This window comes from Loxodonta africana, chromosome 25 (genome assembly GCF_030014295.1).
Source record: "Loxodonta africana isolate mLoxAfr1 chromosome 25, mLoxAfr1.hap2, whole genome shotgun sequence".
Taxonomy (NCBI): domain Eukaryota; kingdom Metazoa; phylum Chordata; class Mammalia; order Proboscidea; family Elephantidae; genus Loxodonta; species Loxodonta africana.
The window spans coordinates 64354980-64376089 of record NC_087366.1 but is presented as its reverse complement, the minus strand read 5'-3'; the positions used below and the strand labels follow the sequence as shown (position 1 = coordinate 64376089).

The following is a 21110-nucleotide window of genomic DNA, read 5'->3' as shown; positions in this document are numbered from 1 at the left end:
AGAAGGACATCATGCTTGGTAAAGTACAGGGTCAGCGAAAAAGAGAAAGGCCCTCAAGGCGATGGACTGACACAGTGGCTGCAACAATGGGCTCAAACATAGCAACAACTGTGAGCATGGTGCAGGACCAGGCAGTTTTTCCTTCTGTTGTGCACAGGGTCGCTATGAGTCAGAACTGACTTGATAGCATCTAACAACGACAGGTACAGTCATTTCTTACTTTGGATACTCATTTAAATAAGCAGTCCTCCCCAAAATATAATTTACACATTAAAAAAGTTAAAATGTGCCCTCCAGTCACTAGCCTGAAAGGAATAATGTACTGTTTTGTTGCTGCTGTGGCGTTGCCCCAACTCACGGTGAACCCATCCTGCACTGTCCTCATGATCGATTCAGGATCAGACCACTGGGATCCACAAGGTTTTCACCGGCTGGTTTCCAGGAGATCGCCAGGCCTTTGCTCCTAGTCTGTCTTAGCCTGGAAGCCGTCTGAAACCTGCTCAGCACCAGAGCAACACGCAAGCCTGCACTGGCACACAGGCGACACCTGCACACGAGGCGCACTGGGTGGGAACCAATCCACATCTCTGCCATGGCGGTTCTACTCCTGAACCACCCATGCTTCCAAAATGCCCCATTTTACAACCAGCTTAAAAAAGAAAAAAAAGTCAGAAATCTCTTACATAGGGAGGAAAATGGTTTCTTAGCGCCACCTATTGACAAATCTACAAAACTGAAATTTATAAGCAAACGAGCTGGAAAGAATTATCCATTCAACAAGTATTTAGTGGGTTCCTACTATGTGCCACTCTAAGTGCTGCGAAGTAGTGATATGAAAAACATAGTCCCTGCTCTGAAGAAGTTTACATTTTAAATCTTAGATGTGCCTGGTCACACCTCCTGGAATCAAGCCCTTTCATGGCACTTAGAGGGGCAGAAGGAAGGGCTAGCTTCACTTACACACTCGTTCATTCATTCATTACTAACCTTATGTGCCAGGTACTTAGAAATCTCAGTGAAGAAAGCAGAGAAAAACTTCTGCCCTTCTGAAGCTTACGTATTGCCTGCTTGCACTAGAACCTATCAACTCCATCTTCTGAACACCCTCTGAACGTATCTTTCCTTTTCCATTCCCACTGTCTGCATGCAGGCCTTCATCTTTTGCTGGACTCTTCCTGTCACCTCCCTAAGGTCTATCTGCCTAGAATTTCTCTCTTCTCTAATCCACCCCCCCACAAACAGCTAGAGTTCTAAAACACAACCTTTTCATGTAATTCTACTTTAAACACCTTCATGGTTCCCCACTGCCTACAGGATTAAGTGCGAATTCCTCAGTATATCCTAAAAGGCTATTTAGGATCTGGCCCCAGCTTATCTTTCTGACCACATCTACCCCTAGTTTTCCCAATGTACTTCTGATATTTCCCAAACATTATCCTTCCCTGGTGCCCTACACATATTCTGTATTCTTTGCTTCCAACGTCCTTCCGACCTCCTTTCTAACGTACTCTTTTATTAAATGCATTTAACAACAACCTACTGTTAGGTCTCCTCCCACTTCCCAAAGAGAACAGTGACTCCTTATACGTTACCTTCCATGAACAAAGAGCTGCTAAAAGGTAAGGACCTTGTCTTTTCTTCTATTTCCCAGCATCTGGCACAGTGCCTGGCATTTAGCAGGTGCCCATGGAAGACGGTGAGTGTGCAGTACTCTTAACCATCTGCCTCACAGTTAAAAAAGAAAACATGAAGGACAGCCACACTTCTCCCAGCCACAAACCTGCTGGGAAACACATTTCTTAGTCTATACACTGATGAACCATGCTTTAAAAGGTAGCCTGGGACCAAACAAAAAGGCAATTCTAAAATGGTGTCACAGAACAAGAGTCAGATAAAGACCCAGTGAAAGGCTGTGTCATTTGAAGGCTGTGCCATCTGAAAACACTCCTGAGTGATCCTGACACTCCACCTCTCCCCTACTCACTGCAATCTCTCTGGTAATATTTGGCAAATGAGATGTTATTGTTTTTACTCTTTTAACATAGAAGCAGCAGTCAAGAAATCAAATGACATATTGCACTGGGCAAATCCGCTGCAAAAGACCCTTTTAAAGTGTTAAAAAGCAAAGACGTCACTTTGAGGACTCAGGTATGCCTGGCCCCTTGCAAAGTATTTTCAACTGCCTCATATGCATGCGAAAGCTGCCCAATGAATAAGCAAGACCGAAAGAACTGATGCTTTTGAATTATGGTGCTGGTGAACAATACTGAATATACCACGGACTGCCAGAAGAGAATAAATCTGTCTTCGAAGAAGTACAGCCAAAATATTCCTTAGAAGTAAGGATGGCAAGATTCCATTTCATGTACTTTGGACATGTTATCAGGATGGGCCAGTCCCTGGAGGACATCAGGCTTGGTAAAGTAGAGGGTCAGCAAAAAAGAGAAAGGCCTTCAACGAGATGGAATGACATAGTGGCTGCAATAACGGGCTCAAGCATAGCAACGACTGTCAGGGTGGCGCAGGACCAGGCAGTGTTTCCTTCTGCAGTACACAGGGCGGCTGTGAGTTGGAACCAACTCCACAGCACCCAACAACAGCAACGTGTACACCATAATGTGAATTTTGATGACTTTGAAGAGATAACTATCATATCTCAAGGACTGAACAGTGAAGTCTTCTGGGCAAAGTATTATCTTAACGTTGAGAAGATAAAACCTCAGAGAGTGACTTGGTGGGCTTGGATTCAGTTCAAGGATAACTAACTGGGAAACCTGAACACCCAGCAGTGACATCAAACTATGCTGGTCAGATCCATGTAACATGATTGTGAGGACAGATAAGACACTCTGGCCCTTTTGTCAGGGTAGCCCTTCTCCTGCACATCGCTGGGTAGGCACTGGGGAATTCTGACTCTCTCCCCACACTGACCATTCCCTTTCTACTCACTGTTCTCTTCCTGACACTAACCATTTTCTACTAAAACTCTGGTATCTTTAAGTATGTCAATGCCGTAAGTTAGGGTACAATCAAGTCTGCTTCGGACCGGGAAAATATTGCCTTTTTAAGGGACTTTCTATAAGCACTTCAGGTCACCCTATACGTGGCACGTTTACAGCTTAACTTTACACTCCTAAAGGTACTACAGCAACGATTGTGAGGATGGCGCAGTACCAGGCAGTGTTTCCTCCTGTTGTATGGAGGGTTGCCGTGAGTCAGAAGTGACTAGACGGCACCTTACAACAAGGGTACTTCACTATCCACTCTAAGGGTCACTTATGAAAATACAACTTGATTTAAAAAGTATTAATCACAGAAATTCCCTGGACCTGTTTCTTTATCTGCTGATATTTCTCCAGTATTTTCAAATAAACTACTGATTATAGTATTTTTGAAAACTGATCAAATAGAAGTCCTTTTGAGAATGCAAGATAGCATGTATGGGGACCAAGGTACCTACTGGGTTGCTGCCCTCAAGTTACAGCTATCTACATTAGCTTCCTCTTTTTTCCCCCCATAAAGGGTTTTCTTAAAAAGAAGTAACACTGAAAATGGAGCTTAAAAAAACAGCATTAGAAATAAAATTAGCAACAAAAATAACTCATAAATGACAGGAGGAAAAAAATCACATACCCATAAAGCAATTCTCTGATGCTTCCTGCCACGCTTCTCCGTTAATGCTGACATTCTCCTGCACGGCTGACTCAAAAGTCTGCAACAAATTCACAACAGTCAAACCACTAAAAACAGCTTCAAATACGAATTCAGACATTCTGACAAAATAATTTCAGATTTGTGACACAGGATATAAAGAAAAGTGAAGTTGAGCGTTCCAGTCTTTTAAGAACTATGTATACAGAATCAAAGTGACAACAGCAACTCGAAAGATTAGACAGGAACCTCAGGGGGCAGAGTTTGTTAACAGGGGAAGAACAACTCAGAAAAGGAGGGTGAAAATGGTTGCAGGAGTCGAAGAATGTGATCAGTGTCACTGAACTGTGTATGCAGAGACAGCTGAATTGGTATATGTTTTGCTGTGTATACTCACAACAACAAAAAATAAAATAAAAATCAAGTGGCAGATCGGGTCGTTAGTATAGTTACTATTTTCAATGAAGGTTCCATTTCAATCATTGACTCTACCTGTATTTCAGCTAAGAGCCATTACGCTACCTGTGAGAACATTTGATGACAAATTTTACAATATTCTTGTAAACAAACAAAAAAATTACTTCTTAAATGAAAGAAAAAATAAATAAATAAAAGCTAAGAAATGTGGACTCAGCTGAACCTCAGGGGTACAAGCACTGTATATGCTGCAGAATGAGTGTCCTGTTAACGAGAGAGTGAAAACATGTACTTTAAGACTCTCTAAAAAACTTTACGAAGAAAGTTTATAACAAACTTTATAAAGAACTGTTTTTCAGAGATGCATACTGGAGCACGTAGGGATGAAATGACATGTGACCTGGGATTTGCTTTAAAATTCACTCTGTTCAGTAACAACAGAGAAAGCAGAGGACAGGTGAAGTGAAGCAGAATTTTGTTAACTATTAGACACGGGGATGGGTGTACATATGGGGGTCTGCTGCACTCATCTTTTTTCTTTTTAGTAAGGTTGAAAGTGTTCATAACACATTTCAAAAAAAAAGTACTGAAGGAATTTAGCAGGACTATTAAAATTTTAAATGCACACTCCCTATCAGAGAACAATTTCACTTCTAGCCATGTATCCTGAAGGACTATTCTCATAAACACGTACGGAAATTAGTACTAGGGATGTTCCTTTTAGCATTGTTTGAAATAATAAAAATTGAGGGAAAAAAATAACAAAATCTAAATTCAACATTAGGATAACGGTTAAATAAACAACAATATATCCACACCACACAGCATTTAAAAAGAATAAAGTACATCTCCACATAACGATGACAAGCAAATAGGTGAAGACATTTTGGTGAAAAAAGCAGTTTACTAACACCACATCAGCACAACACTATTAATGTTTAAGAAAAAAAAAAAAAAAAAGACACATAAAGCTATTAAAGAGAGTATAGGATTACTCACCTCAAACGCCCCCCTGATTAACAGTTATCTCAAGAAAGAAGGGTTATGGGGAATGGAAATTCAAAGGAGACTTTTGCTTTGTGCTATGTTTGAATTTTTTACAATGAGAATGTATTTCGTACCATTTGTATAATTAAAAGCGTAGATCAAATAAAGAACCCCTTAGTGGCACAGTAGTTAAGAGCTTGGCTGCTAACCAAAAGGTCTGTGGTTCAACCCCCCTAGCTGCTCTGCAAGAGAAAGATGTGGCAGTGTGCTTCCATAAAGGTTAAAAAAAAAAAGTCTCAGAAACCCCATGCAGCAGTTCTATTCTGTCCTTTAGGGTTGCTAGGAGTCAGAATTGGCTGGAAGGCAACAACAAATACAGATCGAGTAATGACTGCTCATCATGAGCTAAAATACACATTCCACACTTTTCTTTAAAGATTCTATAAAATCCCTACTTTACGTATACACTTTCAAGGGTTATCTGAGAATACAAATTATCTTTGTGATATTTATTGCATGACTATATCATGCAGTTTCAGATAGATACATTTACATAATTAAAATCTCTGCCTTTTATCTGTTCTATTAATTAAAATAAAACACTGATGACCTCCCTTCGTAGTGTATGTCTTCAATCCTTTTCTAACTCACTTTACAATCCCATTAAATAGCATGTGAATTCATGATGTTAAGCTGAGTTACTCTTTTTCTGTAAGGTAACTAAATGTTTTATGCACTTTAGCACTTCTTGGAATGGGTAAACTCTAGGATCATTACATAATAACCGTCTTCTCCAAAAAAACTACTAGCCAACTTCCTGAGGTCGTAGTCTATGTCTTCAATCCTTTTCTAACTCACTTTACAATCCCACTAAATAGCATTTGAATTCATGATGTTAAGCTGAGTTACTCTTTTTCTGTAAGGTAACTAAATGTTTTATGCACCTTAGCACTTCTTGGAATGGGTAAACTCTAGGATCATTATATAATAACCGTCTTCTCCAAAAAAACTACTAGCCAACTTCCTGAGGTATGTCTCTATTCTTGCCTTGCTTGTAAGCAGACAATGAACGTAAGCGCCGCTGCTGACAAAGTGGAATACAGAACCACAACTCAGGGAGTGTGTGTTAATCCTTCTTTCACTTAACCTTTATTTTTATTGTTTGCACTGTGATCATTCCTATTTACAAGTGTGTTACATCATAAGTTTTCATTTTTTTCTACATATATATATGTTGTGTGTTCATTTTAACAGGCACCAATCTCTCAATTTACTGTGTCTTCCTCCAAATACCTATCTTCTTCAGGACTTTGCAAAATATTAGGAAAAAGACAGGAAAATGCATATAAGGCCCAGGGTGTGATCTTAGAGAGTGACGTTTGTAACCAAGACAGCTTCCTTATGTTTTAACCAACAGGGCGGCAGTTCGAACCCACCAGGCGCTCCTTGGAAAGTCTATGGGGTAGTTCTCTGTCCTATAGGGTCGCTCAGTGTGTTTGGTTTTACATCAGGCGCTAAGACAGACAAAGGGAAGAACAAGAGCTAGCTGGATGACTGGCCCCCAGGATACCCTTTCCTGGAGGATTCCTCACAGGTCAGTCGGCGCCGTCCACCTGGGTAAACGCCAGCCAGTCCCGGCTACTGACCGCTTAAACTGTGGCCGAGCTGAAATGTGCTGTAAACGCGATCCCAGATCGAAAAGGCTTGGTGCCAACACAACCGTGCCAGGTACTCCAGCTTCTATACCATCACACGCTGAAATGCCTTGGCCGTGCCGCGCTAATTACCTGTACTGCGCTAACTGACTGTACCGCGCCCACCAGCCGCGCCGCGCTCGCCCACCAGCCGCGCCGCGCTCGCCCACCAGCCGCGCCGCGCTCGCCCACCAGCCGCGCCGCGCTCGCCCACCAGCCGCGCCGCGCTCGCTAAACCACACCAGCAGAGCGAGTCCCAGCTGCGGCTGTAACCCTCCCACTCAGCGGCACCCCGAGCTCGCCTTCCATCCCCAGCCGACGCGCCGGCTCAGTCGCTCCGGCCCGCGGGCACCAGCCCCGTCGCCCTCCCCTCCGCGCTCTCCGCGGCTGCTCGCTCGGCAGCCCGGGCCCGGTGCCCTGCCGGCCTGGGGGTCCCCCCGCGGCCCTCCGACCCGGGAGCGCGACAAGGGAAGAGGCGGAGCCGGCTCGTACCCACTGTGCGTCCCGCAGCGCCGGCTCCCGAACCTGCTCCGGCAGCGCATCCCCGAGCTTCTGCACGAAGAGGCCGCACAGCTCTAGCACTTCCGTCACGGCCCGTTTCGAGGTGCAGAGCACCCGGAAGTCCTCTCGGGGAGCGGCGGGGACCGAGGCCAGGGCGTCTGTCCCGGCCGCCACCTCCTCATCTGGTGGAGGGGCGAAAACCAGGGCTTCAGGCGCCCCCGCCATTTTCCCAGTTTGAACTGTGGGCGGGGACTCCGGGAGCGGAAGAGCGGGGACCGGGAGCGGAAGAGCGGGGACCCGGGAGCGGAAGAACGTGGACCGGGACCGGAAGAGCGGGTCCTTCTTGTGCAATCAGTGGGCGTCCGGCCGGAAGCTCGAGCCGTGGCGGCTGCGGCGTTCCGATACCGGCTCCGCGGGCGCGTCCAAGGCTGCGGCGGCGATGGGGACGGCGGCCGCGGGGCTGGTGGACTGCCATTGCCACCTTTCCGCCCCCGACTTTGACCGCGTATGTGGGGGCGCGGCGGGGCCGGGGCAGCGGGCAGGTGCGGCCCTTGGCCCTCGGGTGGGCTTCGCGGCCTCGCCCAGGACGAAGCCCCGGGTCCTGCCCGGGCGCTGGCGCGGGTCCGTGTGACCGGCGCCCGGTTTAGGCTCAGGCGCCCGCGGCTTTCCTCCTGGGCCTGACTGGCGGCGACGGAGACCTCCTTCCCCCGTGCCTTAAGGGTCGCCTCAGCTCCGGGCCGGGCCCCCGCTAGTCCCGGCAGGGGTCCCCGAGACGCCCTTCCCGGCCGCGGCCGCACCGCCTGGCGCGCCGTCCGCCGGGGAGTCGGGCAGACAGAGGGCAAAGCGCCGCGGAGTCAGAGCTGCCGGCAGTGCGGCCGCCGCGTTGGCAGCTGGAGGCTGAGGACGAGGAGCTGTCCCGGGCGACGCCTGCGTGGAGGCCGGAAGGACAAAGCCCCGGAGCAGGGCGGGCGGACGGCGGCGCGGGGAGCAGGCGGGCTCGGGCCCCGGCGGGGCAGGGATGGGCCCGTTCAGGCCCCCGAGGCGCGGGCTGCAGCCTGGGAGCTGGAGAGGCTCCGCGGGAGAGAAGGCGGCGGGCGGGGAGGAGTTCGCATTGCCTGAGAAGCGCAGTGCGAATCCATTAAAAGGCTCCCACGAAGCCGAATGACAACATCTGCCGTCTGCACCGAGACCGCCGTGCTGCTGGGTGGCCACCGGGGAGGACGGCAGGCGTGGGCGCGAGACCAGCTTTGCCTCTCGCTGTGGATAGACAGGAGACTATCCTGGCTGGTGGTACGGTGGTAGCAGGGGACTGTGGAAGAAGTACATGGATTCAAGACATATTTTAGAGATAGCAGCCATAGTATGTGAAGAATTGGGTGTGTCAAAATAATCGAAGCATAAAAGGAATTAAGGCACACAGGATTTATTTGAGCATTTAACCGGTATGGATGCAGGGAGACCTTTCTGTCCAGAAAAACAGGAAGACTCGTCTTAGGCTAATTACAGTGAGTTTTTAAGGAGAAAAGAGAGAAATACGGAGTGGAAATTAAACATCGGCTAACCTTCAGCATGATATTTATGTTGGATTCTTTGTACAAGATAAAGTTTAAGTAAGGTTATGGTGAACAGATGTCACAAGAGAGATTAGCGTGATGCAGGTGATATGGTCGCGTTGTCTCCTGTATTTTTGTTTGTCTGTCTTTAGGTACATTCCACAACAATCAGTGACCTTTGTGAATTTTCCTGTGTACTGAGAGGAATCTGTCAACTGGGTCCTCAGTTTCTCTCTTTAGCAATTTTCTTCTCCCTTTTTCAGTAATACTGAGTAAAGGTCCTTGGCGAGTAATCTGAAGTCTGCTCTGTTGGCTGATGACAGTGAATATCATTTGTTCTCTTAGCGGCTGCTCATACACATTTAAGATCCTTGAGATAAAGTATTTGAGGAGGGTGATTATAAGGATTGTGAGTGATAGGACAAAACCCAAGGTTTAAAAGGTTCCTATGAACCAAGGACCCCAAGAACCAAGATTTACCCGGGTGAACAAGTCCTGTGGATTTTAGGTTTTGCTTTGACCGGTTCAGCAGTTTTTTGCAGGGTATCATTATGTATAGACAGAATTTCGAGCCAGTGGAAGTGCAGATACCTCTCTGTGAAGCCAATGTGTAATCAAAAGCTAGTCTATCCTGTAAAGTCACTTTGTAAATTTCTGATAGTTCTTTGGAGAGTGAGAGGGTGGTTTTTCCAGTTGGTGACACCAGGTCTTTTAATGCTGCTTTATTTAATACCATTTGTAATCTTAAAGTGTGTCTTCTAATGCTAGAAATTTCAGCTCCTGAGACAGAGGAAGTTGTTTTTCCTAGAATGGAGCATCTTGTAAGTTTGCTTTCATCTAGAGTTTCTTTCCAACTTCCATTTAGAGCTACATCTAAATGGGCAGTAGTTTGTTCTCGTGTTTCTACAGTGTTGGTGTCTGTCATACTTGCAGTGTTCACTTTGAGTAAATGATTGTGTGAATACATAGGGAACAGCGTAAGCTACGTAGCAAGAGCCAGTGCATTTTGCAGGTAGAGCTTTGTAAACCATCGGCCAGAGACAAAATACTGTCCTTTTAGGGCATAATAAGGCAACCTGTTACCTCCGACAGCAGGCACAATAGCTTGTAAAGCTAGCTGAGTATAAACACAATAAGGGGGATCATACCCATCTTGATCATTATCTGAGTGCAAAATCTTGGTGCCATTTAGCCAACAATTTCATTTGCCAGATTTTTCAACCCACTGGAACAGGTTTTGGTTAGAGGAATGGGCCTCTTGAGAAGGAGAATATATTGTATCCCAGAAGGGAGTTTGACCATTGCACTGGGTATGGGTTTCATGAAAATAAAGAGTTCTGCCCAGTAGAGACCGAACAAACGCTGCTGCCTACTTACTGGATGGCCTTCTGATTGGTTTCGAGCGAAACACCAAGTCCCTGGAGTTAACACTGCCACATCGGAATAATCCCAATCAGAGACTCCTGAGGCGGAGGCTAGCGTCGTTCCAGAAAGGAGATCTGTCTGCCTGAGTATATCTGATGTGATTTGTCATAGCTAAATCTGAAAAAAAAAAAAAAAAATTTTTTTTTTTTAAATCTGAAAGGGTTAAGGGAATCACGATTAAGCGTATACCAGTTTGAGGGCTTTTGGGAGGGTGGGCACAAACCGAGCAATTAGCTTGATTAGTGCGATGAGCTATTTGATGAGCAGGGAGTACAAAGGAGTTATGTTCTCGATAGGTGGTTACAAAAGGGAATAAAATGAAGGGAACAGAAAAGCATTTATGTATGATTCTGATCTGTGATCTTGGGTAGAAGCAGCCCACATCACACACTCTTCTGCTTGTTCCAGGGGCCTTGGGTGAAGCTGTCTACCTCAGGATCATCTGCTTCTGGGGATTGATTTTGTCTGGTAGATTTTTATCCTAAGATCAGAAAGAGGTTGTCAGGTTCATGAATGTGATGGGGCTCTTTTTAGCTAAGAAATGTGTACCCACGGGTTGGCTCCTCGGAGTCTGGTTGCCATGTGTATAGTGAGGAGAACCAGATAAGGCCCTTTCTGTGTGGTTCTAAAGGAGCCTTGCGTTGAAAATGTTTTTAGAAAATCCGGTCACCAGGTTTAAGATTATGACATGTCTGGTTTTCCTCAGGAGAGGATGCTGTCTCTTTACAGCCTTCCCATATCTGTTGGGAATAAGCTTAGGAAAACCGCGTTACAGCTTGACAATGTTGAATCACATCAGTGTGTCCCAGTACTGCAGCGGAGCTCGTCATGATGTGCAAAGGCTTAGACTATCCAGTAACTGTCTCTTAAGGAGTCAGGGGATGTTTTCCACATAGCACAGATCTGGTAGTCATAAGGGCCAAAGGGGCAGCTTTGAGCCAAAGCAGCCCAGCGAATTAAGACAATCTGGCTAGCTTGAGTTAGTTCATTCTACTTTTCCAGAAGATTGGGGGCGATAGGGACAGTGTGAATGCCATAAGATGGGGAAAACTTAACCTCTTTTTTGGACGATTTTTTTTCTAGTGAAGGGAGTTTCACAGTCATGGGAAGTCTCTGAAGCTATTCCCCCGAAGAGGGATGTTTCAGAAGTTTCCCTGCCACTGTGGTGGCATCAGCTTTTCAATAAGGAAAAGCTTCTCGAGTGAGCTTCTTGGATCAAGTAGACACGTGAGACTATGTGGGCAGCTCCTGCCTGGAGAAGAGATGAGAGGTCGGAGGGGCAGGAGCTGGCCGAATGGACATGAAAATAGAGAGTGTAGGGAAGGAGTGTGCTAGCTCATTAGAGGGAGAGCCACTATAGTTTTTGTATGAGAGAGTGACTTGGTTTGCAAACTTTCACTTAAAGCACAATAAAAATTAAAAAAAAAAAAAAAGTTTGTATCCATCCAGAACATAAATTAACTATTATAAAAATATAGTTCTATTCCATGAGGGGAACCCTGGTGGTGTTGTAGTTAACAGCTGGGCTGCTAACCGAAAGGTCCTCAGTTCAAATCTACCAGTTGCTCCTTGGAAACCTATGGGGCAGTTCTCCTCTGTCCTATAGGGTCGCTATGAGTCAGAACTGATGCAACAGCAATGGGGTTTTTTGTTTCTTTCTTTTATTCCATGAGGGAGGTAATTGGATGAAGTGCAGCTGTAAATGTTAAAAATATCCAAAGTAAAGGGTCTTTCCTGAGACGGTTTTAAATGTTTTTCCAGGATTATGAGTTTGGTATTTTAGAAGCTGATCATTGACTTGTTTAACAGTACAGTCATCCCTCCATATTCATGGGTTCCGAATCCATGAATTCAACCAACCATGGGTCAAAAATATTGAAAAAGTTCAAAAAAAGCAGAACTTGAAATTGCACTATTTACATTATATTAGGTATTATAGTAACAGAGACATGTGCAGGAGGTTGTGTGTAAGTTACACGCGAATACTATGCCATTTTACATAAGGGGTTTGAGCATCTGTGGATTTTGGCATCCACAGGGGGGTCCTAGAATCAATCCCCTGCAGATAGCAAGGGACGACTGTACTGGTACAATTTCCCCACCAGTATCTAGATACAATTTGAAGCATTTTATCAACCGCATGTTGAGCGGTTGAATGTAGAGCCTTTAGGAAAGGGAATTTTAAGGACTCTAGGAGAACCAGGTATTTAGGAAGAACCAGGTGGTTGTCAGGACTCTCCCAAAGTTCTTTTTTAATTATAGAGATGGTCATTTTTCAGTTTTCTAATTCTGGCTCTTTCTTTAGTTTTTCAGCCAACTGCCTTAAATTTAAAAATTTGGAGCGACTTCATTTAATGCTAGACATTGTTTTTCTAGTACGTGGGAAATTTTTTGGGCTGCCTTTTTTGCATGAAAATCAGCTATGATATTACCTTGGTATTCAGGCTCAGCTTTGTGGATATGGGCCTCTATGTTAATTATACCTATTTGAGAAAGTAGTAATAAGGTCTTAAGTAATACAGGCACTAATTTTCTGTTTTTGATGGAGGTCCCTGTAGAAGTAAGGAACCCGCATTGTTTCGTAGCATTCTAAAATCACGTACTACCCTAAGTATCAGCTGTCAGTAGAAATGTTGACAGTCCTTTAGCAATCCCACAGGCCAGATTTAGAGCATACAGTTCTGCCTGCTAGCCTGAAGCAAACTCAGAGAGTGATCTTCTTTCAACTAGTTCACGTTAGTTCCTTACAGCATCACCACTTTAATAAGAATTCTGGGTACTTTTAAGGTAGGCTGTACCTACATAAAATACCAAATCAGAATTTTTAGGCAAAATTTCCTACAAATCAAGACATGGAGTGAATACTTGAAATACAGTATACAAGCAGTCATGAGATTCATGTCCTCAGGCGAGTGTGGAAGGGCAGCAGAACTGAGAATACTACGTCATTTAACTTGAATAGTAGAAGGGGACAAAAGAAGGAGCTCATAGGGTAAAAGCCTACTTGCAGAAAAATGTTGAGTGTGTTCAGTATTGTGCAGAACCTCAACGGCATGAGGTATTTCTGAAGTTAAACAACTTCCTTGGACTATGTCAGAAGAGGCCGCTGCTATTGTAGCAGCCACAGCTACAGACTTTAAACAAGAAGGATAAGCTCTGGCCACAGGGACTAGTTGAAGGCTATAATTAGTAACAGGCTTATGGTGGGACCTGTGTTTCTCTATAAGGACCTCTAGACCTTCATTCTGTTTTTCATGTACAAATAAGAAGAAAGGTAGTCAATAGTTAGGCAAGCCTGGAGTCAGAAGACTTTGTAGAGCCCTTTTAATTTCCCCAAAAGCCTTTTCATGAGTCTTTTCCCAGTGTATTGGTTCAGGCACAGAACCTTTTGTTAGCTCGAACAATGGAGCAACTATCTCCAAAATGTTTGGAATCCAAACTCCACAGAATCTTGCTAGGCCTAGAAACCCGTGGAATTGTCTCTTGGTTTGAGGTCAGGAATAAGACTGGATAGCCTGAAGTCTCCTAGGGGAAAGAGAGATTAGCCCTGCAGATAAATCATGCCCGAGATAATGAACCTTTGAAGGATAAATTGCAGTTTATTTTTAAAGACTTACTGTCCCTTATAGGCAAGCTGTTGTAATAAGTAAATTGAGAGTCAGTTTTTGACTAAGTTTGATCTAGGGAGCATAGTAAAAGGTCATCAACATACTGTATAAGAGTAGATTTATTCTGAAAATTAATTTTTCCCCCCAGATCTTTAGTATTATTGTCAAGGTCCTGAGAAATATAAGTAGGAGATTCAGAAAATCCCTGAGGCATTACTGTCCAAGTGTACTGATTTTTCCAAGTAAAGGCAAATAAATACGGGCTTTCCATATCTACCAGAATGCCAAAGAAAGCTACACACAAATCTACCATGAAACATTTTGAGTCCAGAGCTGTTTCAAAGTGTTCTGCCAGATGTTAGAATTCTGCCGTTGGGGTAACTTCATATTCCAGTTTGTGTCATTTTATTAGGTGCCCAATCTCAGGGCACAGTCCCTTTACACAATGGAATAACAACACATATTGCTGTCCCTATGGCTTAAGTCCTATTGGCCAAACATCTCTTCTAGCCAGGCCCTAAAGTCTGCTGTGGTTTCATCTTTCTTCTCTTTGCATGCTTGTGTAATCATCCAATTTTGGCTGGAAAAGTGGAAGGGACAGCTTTTAATAAAACCTGACCCACTTTTCGAGCTCTCTTAATGCCATCTTTGGTAGTGTGGCAGGCTAGATCTTTAATATCCTCATCTGATGTTTCCCAATTTGCTTTTTATAACAAGGTTTTGGATTCTCCAGGCCCCACTAACATCTGAATAAAAATAGGTTGATGTAAGTTGGGAGCCCAGGATCTTATGCTCCCAACAGTATTCTAAACTCCTCTTGAAGTTTGAAGTCTTGTTTGATCATTTTTTGGGGTCGGGGAAGTCCTTAACTATGCCTGGGAGTTCTGCTGTCAGCCAAGGTGTGAAAAATGCAGAAGTGGGTACCCCAGGTTCAGAGGCTAGTTTAATTTTTAAAGGAAATTGACCCTTACAGTTCTTAAGACGAAGAGTTGGAGGAAAAGGAAGACAGTAAAATGAGTCTGAAGGAGCAGATGAATTGGAGGTAGAGTTGGTTTAAAGAGCGGCTGATGGGCGTGGCATGGCTCTGGAGCAGTGGAAGGGGAGAGTCGTGAAGGTTTTTTCCTTTGCACACTATAAAGAGTCAGAGAAGCAGTTTGGGAATCATTTTGTCATTTGGAAGCTTTGCTGTACCAGTCCAAAGTGCTCCCCATTACTTGCTGAATACGAGTTTGTTTTCTTCAAGCGCATCTCTCAAATGGATGATGTTGTCCATGCTAAGAATTTCCCAAAGGAGCCACTGCTGTTAAGTCATCTCTGGTAAAAATCAATCCATTTTCCAAATTACTAGAAGTTTTGGGTCCATAATGCATGAACATGTAAGCTGTGGGAGTTTTAGGAAGCAACAGCACTTTTAGAACAAACAGACCCATCTCTATGCTTAAATCTCAAAGAAGGACCTGCAAAAACAGCTGACCCTGGGGTACTGAGGACAGACATTTTCCCCCTGCTTCTAATGGGTCAGAAGAGTGGGTTGACTTACCAAGAAACGGATGTCCAAAACTGCTAAGATATGAACCCAGAGAGCTCAACACAAAAGGAATGGAGCATGGATCCAGGAGAGACTCACTCAGGTTCCTCAACTGTGATGAAAGAGCAATGAGCAGAAAGGGCCCACGTGGGTGCTGTCATCTCCCACCAGCAGCAAGAAGTCTTTGGGCGTCGTCTCCAGATCCTACTTCTGACACCAGAAACTTCCAAAATAAAGCACAAAACAAATTAAGATTTATAGAGTTTATTTAAGCAATTGATACGTATGCACACAAGGAGACCTTTCAGTTCAGAAAAGCAGGTAGGCTCATCTTAGGCTAACTGAAGTGAGGTTTTTTTTTTGTTTTTGTTTTTGTTTTTTTAAGGAAAAAAGGAAATATACAGCAGAAATTGAACATTGACTAACGTCTGGCATATTTATCTTGGATTCTTTGCACAAGATAAATTTTGAGCAAGTTAATGGTTAACATGTCTCAACAGATTTGTGTGACTTTATAGTCAGTGTGTCTCCTGTATTTCTGTTGTTCTGCTCTTGGGTACGTTCTACAATAGTCAGGGACCTTTGTGAATTTTTCTGTGTGCTCAGAGGAATCTGTCAACTTGGTCCTCAGCTTCTCTCTTTAATAGATATTTAGAGTTAGGGAAAGGGAGGAATCGGAGGTGACTCAGATTTTTAGCTTTTGTCTCAGGGAAGATGGTGGTGCTATTTACTGAGGAAAGACAGGTTGGGGAAGAAGGAAGGAATAGGTTTCTGGGAAAAAATAAAGTTACGTTTGGCACATGTTGGAGATGTCACGTAGTCATTTTTAAATGTGAATCCTGGGTTCAGTAGAGAGCTATAGGCTGGAGATAAATACTGGGGACTCATTAGCATAATGGTGGTATTCAAACCCATAAAGGAGGAGCAGGAGTCCCTGGGTGGTGCAGACTCTTACTGTGCTCAGTTGTTAACTGAAAGGTCGGGGGGTCAAGTGCACTCAGAGGTGTCTCGGAAGAAAGGCCTGGTGATCTTCCAAAAGATCAGCCATTGAAAACTAGGGAGCAGTTCTACCCCGACACGTGTGGAGTTACCGAGGGAGCGGCCCTACCCCGACGCGTGTGGGGTTACCAAGGGCCCCGAGGCCTGTGGGGTTACCAAGGGCCTCGAGGCGTGTGGGGTTACCAGGAAGCGGTCCTACCCCGAGGCGTGTGGGGTTACCAGGGAGCGGTCCTACCCCGACGCGTGTGGGGTTACCAAGAGCCAAAATCGACTCAACGGCACGTGATTTTTTTTTTCTAAGAGGAGGAGCAGAGGGTCCTGAAGTCAAATAAAGGAAGGAGAACGAGTCAAGAAGACTGGAATGTAGCAGCCAGCGAGACAGTGGTGTTTGCAGAAGGAGGATGGTGTTGCAGAAGCTCACAGTGGAAAGTATCTTGAGGAGGAAGGAGTGGGCAAGTGAGGGGTGCCAGACGTTGCTCAGGGGTGAAGTGAGAAGAGGACAGAGGAGTGTCTTTTGTGTTTGACAACAGCAGTTTCTGTGTTCGTGGAGTGGGAACAGAAGCCAGGTTTACTGACATTAAATGTAGACGGGAAGTGGGTCACTGTAGACTCTCTCTCCACCACCCCGTTCCTTGCCGTCATTGTCATTCTTTGTGGTGACTCACTTGCCTTGATACATACAGACAGAGCAGTTACTCACTCATCTAAAATAACTGATTACTTATGTTTATTTTAGGATCTGGATGATGTGTTAAAGAAAGCCAAGAAGGTAAGTCAGTATCTATTGATTGCCTTATTTTTTTGTTGTTGTTGTTCCTTACTAATTTCAAGCTAAAACTGCTTGAAATTTAGATACACTCTGCTGATACTTCTTCAGCGGTTAATACGTAGCATTTATTGTTTACAGTGTGTCAGACACTATGCGCCGCTCTTTACATGCCTTATCTCAGTGTTTCACACCAGACTTCTGAGGAGAGTTACTGCTTTATAGCCACCACCCCCCATTTTATAGATAAAGAAACTGAGGCCAAGAGAAGTAGTCCAAGGATGTACCACTAATAAAGTGTTACAGACAAAACAGCCGGAATTTAAAACGTGTGCTTTCAGCCACTGTCTCTACCTTCAATACGGAACAGATTGGTCCATTTGTCGGTTCTTAAATTCACGTTATTCTGGAGATCATGGATAAATTATAAGTTTTCTGAAACATTTTGATTTGTTTGGAGAAAAATAATTATTAATTTTTACAGTGTCTATGAAATCCGTTTTAACTAGTATTTTGCCATTTTCTCATAAAGTGGTAGATCCCGAAGCGGTTGCCAGCACATGTTTATATACATTTATACAGGAGCACGGGCTGTGGAGTTACACAAGCATAATGACCTTGGGAAGGAGTACTGGTGGCGCAGTGGTTAAGCGCTCAGCTGCGAATCAAAAGGTCACCGTTTCAAACCTACCAGCCACTCTGTGGGAGAAAGATGTGACGGTCTGCTTCCACAAAGATTACAGCCTTAGAAACCCTCTGGGGCAGTTCTACCCTGTCCCGTAGGGTTGTTAGAAGTAGGAATCAACTCGAAGGCAGTGGATTTGGGTTTCAGTGACCTTGGGTGAGTTATTTGACCTCATCCAAAACTTGGTTTCTTACCTAGAAAATGGATTATAGCAATGCCTGCCTGCAGAGCGTTGGGCTTCTCCTGTATGTGGCCCTTCAGCTCTGGGATTTATAGTTCTGCTGATTACTAGACCACAATATTCCCAAGAGACTGGTTAGTCTACTATACAAATAAGGTGTGTAAAACCCCTGCAGGGATTGGTCAGTACTACATCAACTAGGTGGCTGTGGTAAACTGAGGGGACTGGTCAGTTTTGCCGTTTTGCTAGGCTTAAAAGGCCCAGTCCCACCGAGGTTGAGGGAGACCTCACTACCATCAAAAAGAAAATCCAGGAGTAGAGCAGGTCCTTTGGATTCAGGGTCCCTCCCCTGAGAACCTCCTAGGCCCCAGAGACAGAGATAGCTGTAATATTGGAGATAGCGTGAGCGTGAGAACCAGGAGACCAGCACTAGATGGTTACGGTGGGCTTCCCAGCCCGTGGAGCAAGGCAGCTGCAGTGGGTAGCTGACCCACAGAGTGAGAGAGCTGAGCGCCTTCAGGCAGGAGGCTTCCTGCTGCAGTGGGGTGCCTCCAGGCACTTATCAGTGGAGCTAAAGAGCTGTAATGCTTGTCTGAGCAGGGCAGAGGCTGAGAACAAGGGTCAGCTGTGGGCATGGCCAAGAGCAAGGCCTGCCTGCCTGCAGGCACAGCCAAGAAGAAGCTGAGAGCTGTCTTGGTTGGAAGCTGTCCTGATTGACAAACTGTCCCCTGTCTCCTTAGTTCTTTCTGTTACTTTGAAGTTGATCCTGGTTGAGTTGTAGCCTGTAACTTCCCTGATAAACCACCTAATAATCGTATGGTATGTGAGTTCTGTGTGGCCATTGCAACAAGTTATTGAACCCAGCAGAGAAGTGGAGAATGCCATGGGAAGAAGACCTGCTATCAGAATGGATACAAACGTGGGGGAGTGGAAGCATGTCTGACCCCCACCTAACAGGGATCAGCTTGGGCTGATGGTGATCATCCTCCCCCCTTGTGAACCTGGAGGACGTCAGATGCTTCCGCTTTACACAAGCCCACAGGGAGGTTGTGCAGATTAATTGAGGTGGTGTCTGTGTTCACAAAGCATAGTGCCTGAAACGTGATAGAAGTCATTGCTGTCGTGTCATTGCAGCCTGGTGGCCAAGGAGGACTAGGATGCACAGAAAACTTTAAAATTTCATTCAGTTACATTAGATGTGTATATTGTTTGGGACTCTTAACTATGGTATCCTTTTTGTTTCAGGCCAATGTTATGGCCCTTGTGGCAGTTGCTGAACATTCAGGAGAATTTGAGAAGATCATGCAGCTTTCAGAAAGGTGCCACTTTTAATGAAGACTTTAAACTGCTGCTTTTATACAATGTTAGATTGATGATGTCAGATTTATAGTATCAAAGATGATCCATTTTTAAAGAGAATGGGAAGGAAAAGTCACATTAACATACCCCTGAAAAGAGATTCTTCTTGCCCTTCAGAGCAGTCTCGTAGTCTGCTACCCCCACGTTCTCACTTGATTCCATATTTCCAGGTACAGTGGATTTATCCTGCCGTGCCTGGGTGTTCACCCAGTTCAAGGACTGCCACCAGAAGGCCAGAGAAGTGTCACGTTAAAGGTAACAGTCACATACAACAAGAACCATCAAAAATGATGATACCTTTTGACTCAGTAATCCGTTTTCTAATTTAGTCTAAGGACGTAATCCAAAAGGGGGAAGCGCTGTCTTCCTTCACAAAGATATTTGTCATTATTTGTAATAAAGAGAAAGTGGAAAGAGCCTAGAGGTTCAGAGATAAAGGGATCTTAAGTTAAACTCTAAGTGCTAAATATGATGCATTTGTTGAAAACGAGGATTACAAGGTTTCTGTAGCAACATGGAAGCTGTGTACAGTATAATATAGAGAGAAAAAGCAGGATAGCAAGTGTTTATCCACTGTCTGTCAGTGACAGCCAGGTAAAACATGTCCAGTTAGGAAAAGCTGGGGAGAAAAACACAAAAACAATCGTAGCTGTGAGGGTCTGTGGAATTATGGGCGACTTCTTTTTTCTCCAGTCTTTGTCAGACCAGTAAGTCTGGTCTTTTTTGTGCGTTAGAATTGTCTTCTACATTTTTCTCCAGCTCTGGCTGGCAGGAGGATACGCAGTTTGAGAGCTTTATTGCATTTTTAAAGCTCAATACCCATTTGAAGAAGCGATGACTTTTTTAGCCCATGAGTACACTAAGATGTGAGGGCTGTCATTTTTTTATAGTAATGAGTCTTCGCTTCTGCATTAGGTTACCCCGGGTAGCTTTGCTTATTTCATAACCAGATTACTTTTCATTCACTTCAGGTAAAAATGAATACTTAGCATTTAGCTCTCTTGAGTTGTTGAGTATGGTAAAATTAGCTAAACTGCCAGAGAGTTAACAATTCCCAAAATGTTGGAGATTGCAGCTGCCCAGCTTCCATGTTGTGGAGATTTATACTAATAGGCAGGCAGGCAGGCAGTGTTTACTGAGCAGCTACTGCATGGCAGGTACCATTCTAGGCACTTAGAGTGAAGAGACGCGGCCCCTGGAACCGGGTTCTAGATGGAGGAGGACAGTCAGCAGTGGAATACTGAAACAGGAGAACTTCAGGTAGCACTAGGTGCCTCAAGAACACAGTGGGATTATGTGATAGGGTTCTGGGTGCTGGTTTTTAGATTGTGTCCTCAGGAAAGGCCTCTGTGAGGCAGTGACATCTACGCTGCTACCTGAGGAGTTGTTCATGTACAGATAGAGGTCAGAGTGTCATAGGCAAAGAAAACAAACCACAGAGGCCCTGAGGTAGGAATGAGCTTGCTGTGGTCAAGAAGTGGAAAGGAGGCTGGTATGGCTGGAGGGAGGGGCGGTGCTGGCACTGAGGTCAGGAACTGGCAGGACTCACCTCATACAGGGCTTGTTGGATTTCGTTCACTTGAAGTGAGGAGTTAAAGTGGGGGAAGGTAAGATGTGACTTAGGTTTTCAAAGGATTTCCTTGCTCATAGTGTGAAAAATGAATTTTGAGGAGAGCAAAAAGGAAGAAGCGGGAATAGTTAGAAGGCTATTGTGATAGTCCATGTGAGAAGTGATGGATTGGGCCAGAGTAGCACT

The 21110-nt window shown here is 44.7% G+C and overlaps 2 protein-coding genes across 11 annotated transcripts in view; one reads left to right on the top strand and one right to left on the bottom strand.

The window, feature by feature from the left end:
- NSL1 (NSL1 component of MIS12 kinetochore complex) overlaps positions 1-7606 on the bottom strand; it is a 34088-nt gene extending 26482 nt beyond the window's left edge. The window contains exons 1-2 of one of the 4 annotated variants that reach the window (XM_010601753.3): positions 7242-7606; positions 3634-3712 (exon numbers count right to left, since the gene is read on the bottom strand). In XM_010601753.3, the coding sequence (XP_010600055.2) occupies positions 3634-3712; positions 7242-7475 (313 nt within the window). In that variant the 5' untranslated portion in view covers positions 7476-7606. Of the gene's footprint in view, positions 1-1592; positions 1781-3633; positions 3716-7241 lie in introns of those variants that run through there. The other 3 variants (XM_003422432.4, XM_064276926.1, XM_064276927.1) reach the window with 3 other exon arrangements.
- The window catches only part of TATDN3 (TatD DNase domain containing 3), a 31960-nt gene continuing 18340 nt past the window's right edge, over positions 7491-21110 (top strand). Inside the window, exons 1-4 of one of the 7 annotated variants that reach the window (XM_010601754.3) lie at positions 7491-7755; positions 17100-17132; positions 19241-19314; positions 19525-19609. In XM_010601754.3, the coding sequence (XP_010600056.1) occupies positions 7690-7755; positions 17100-17132; positions 19241-19314; positions 19525-19609 (258 nt within the window). In that variant the 5' untranslated portion in view covers positions 7491-7689. Of the gene's footprint in view, positions 7756-8280; positions 15686-17099; positions 17133-19240; positions 19315-19524; positions 19610-21110 lie in introns of those variants that run through there. The other 6 variants (XM_064276925.1, XM_010601755.3, XM_064276923.1 and 3 more) reach the window with 6 other exon arrangements.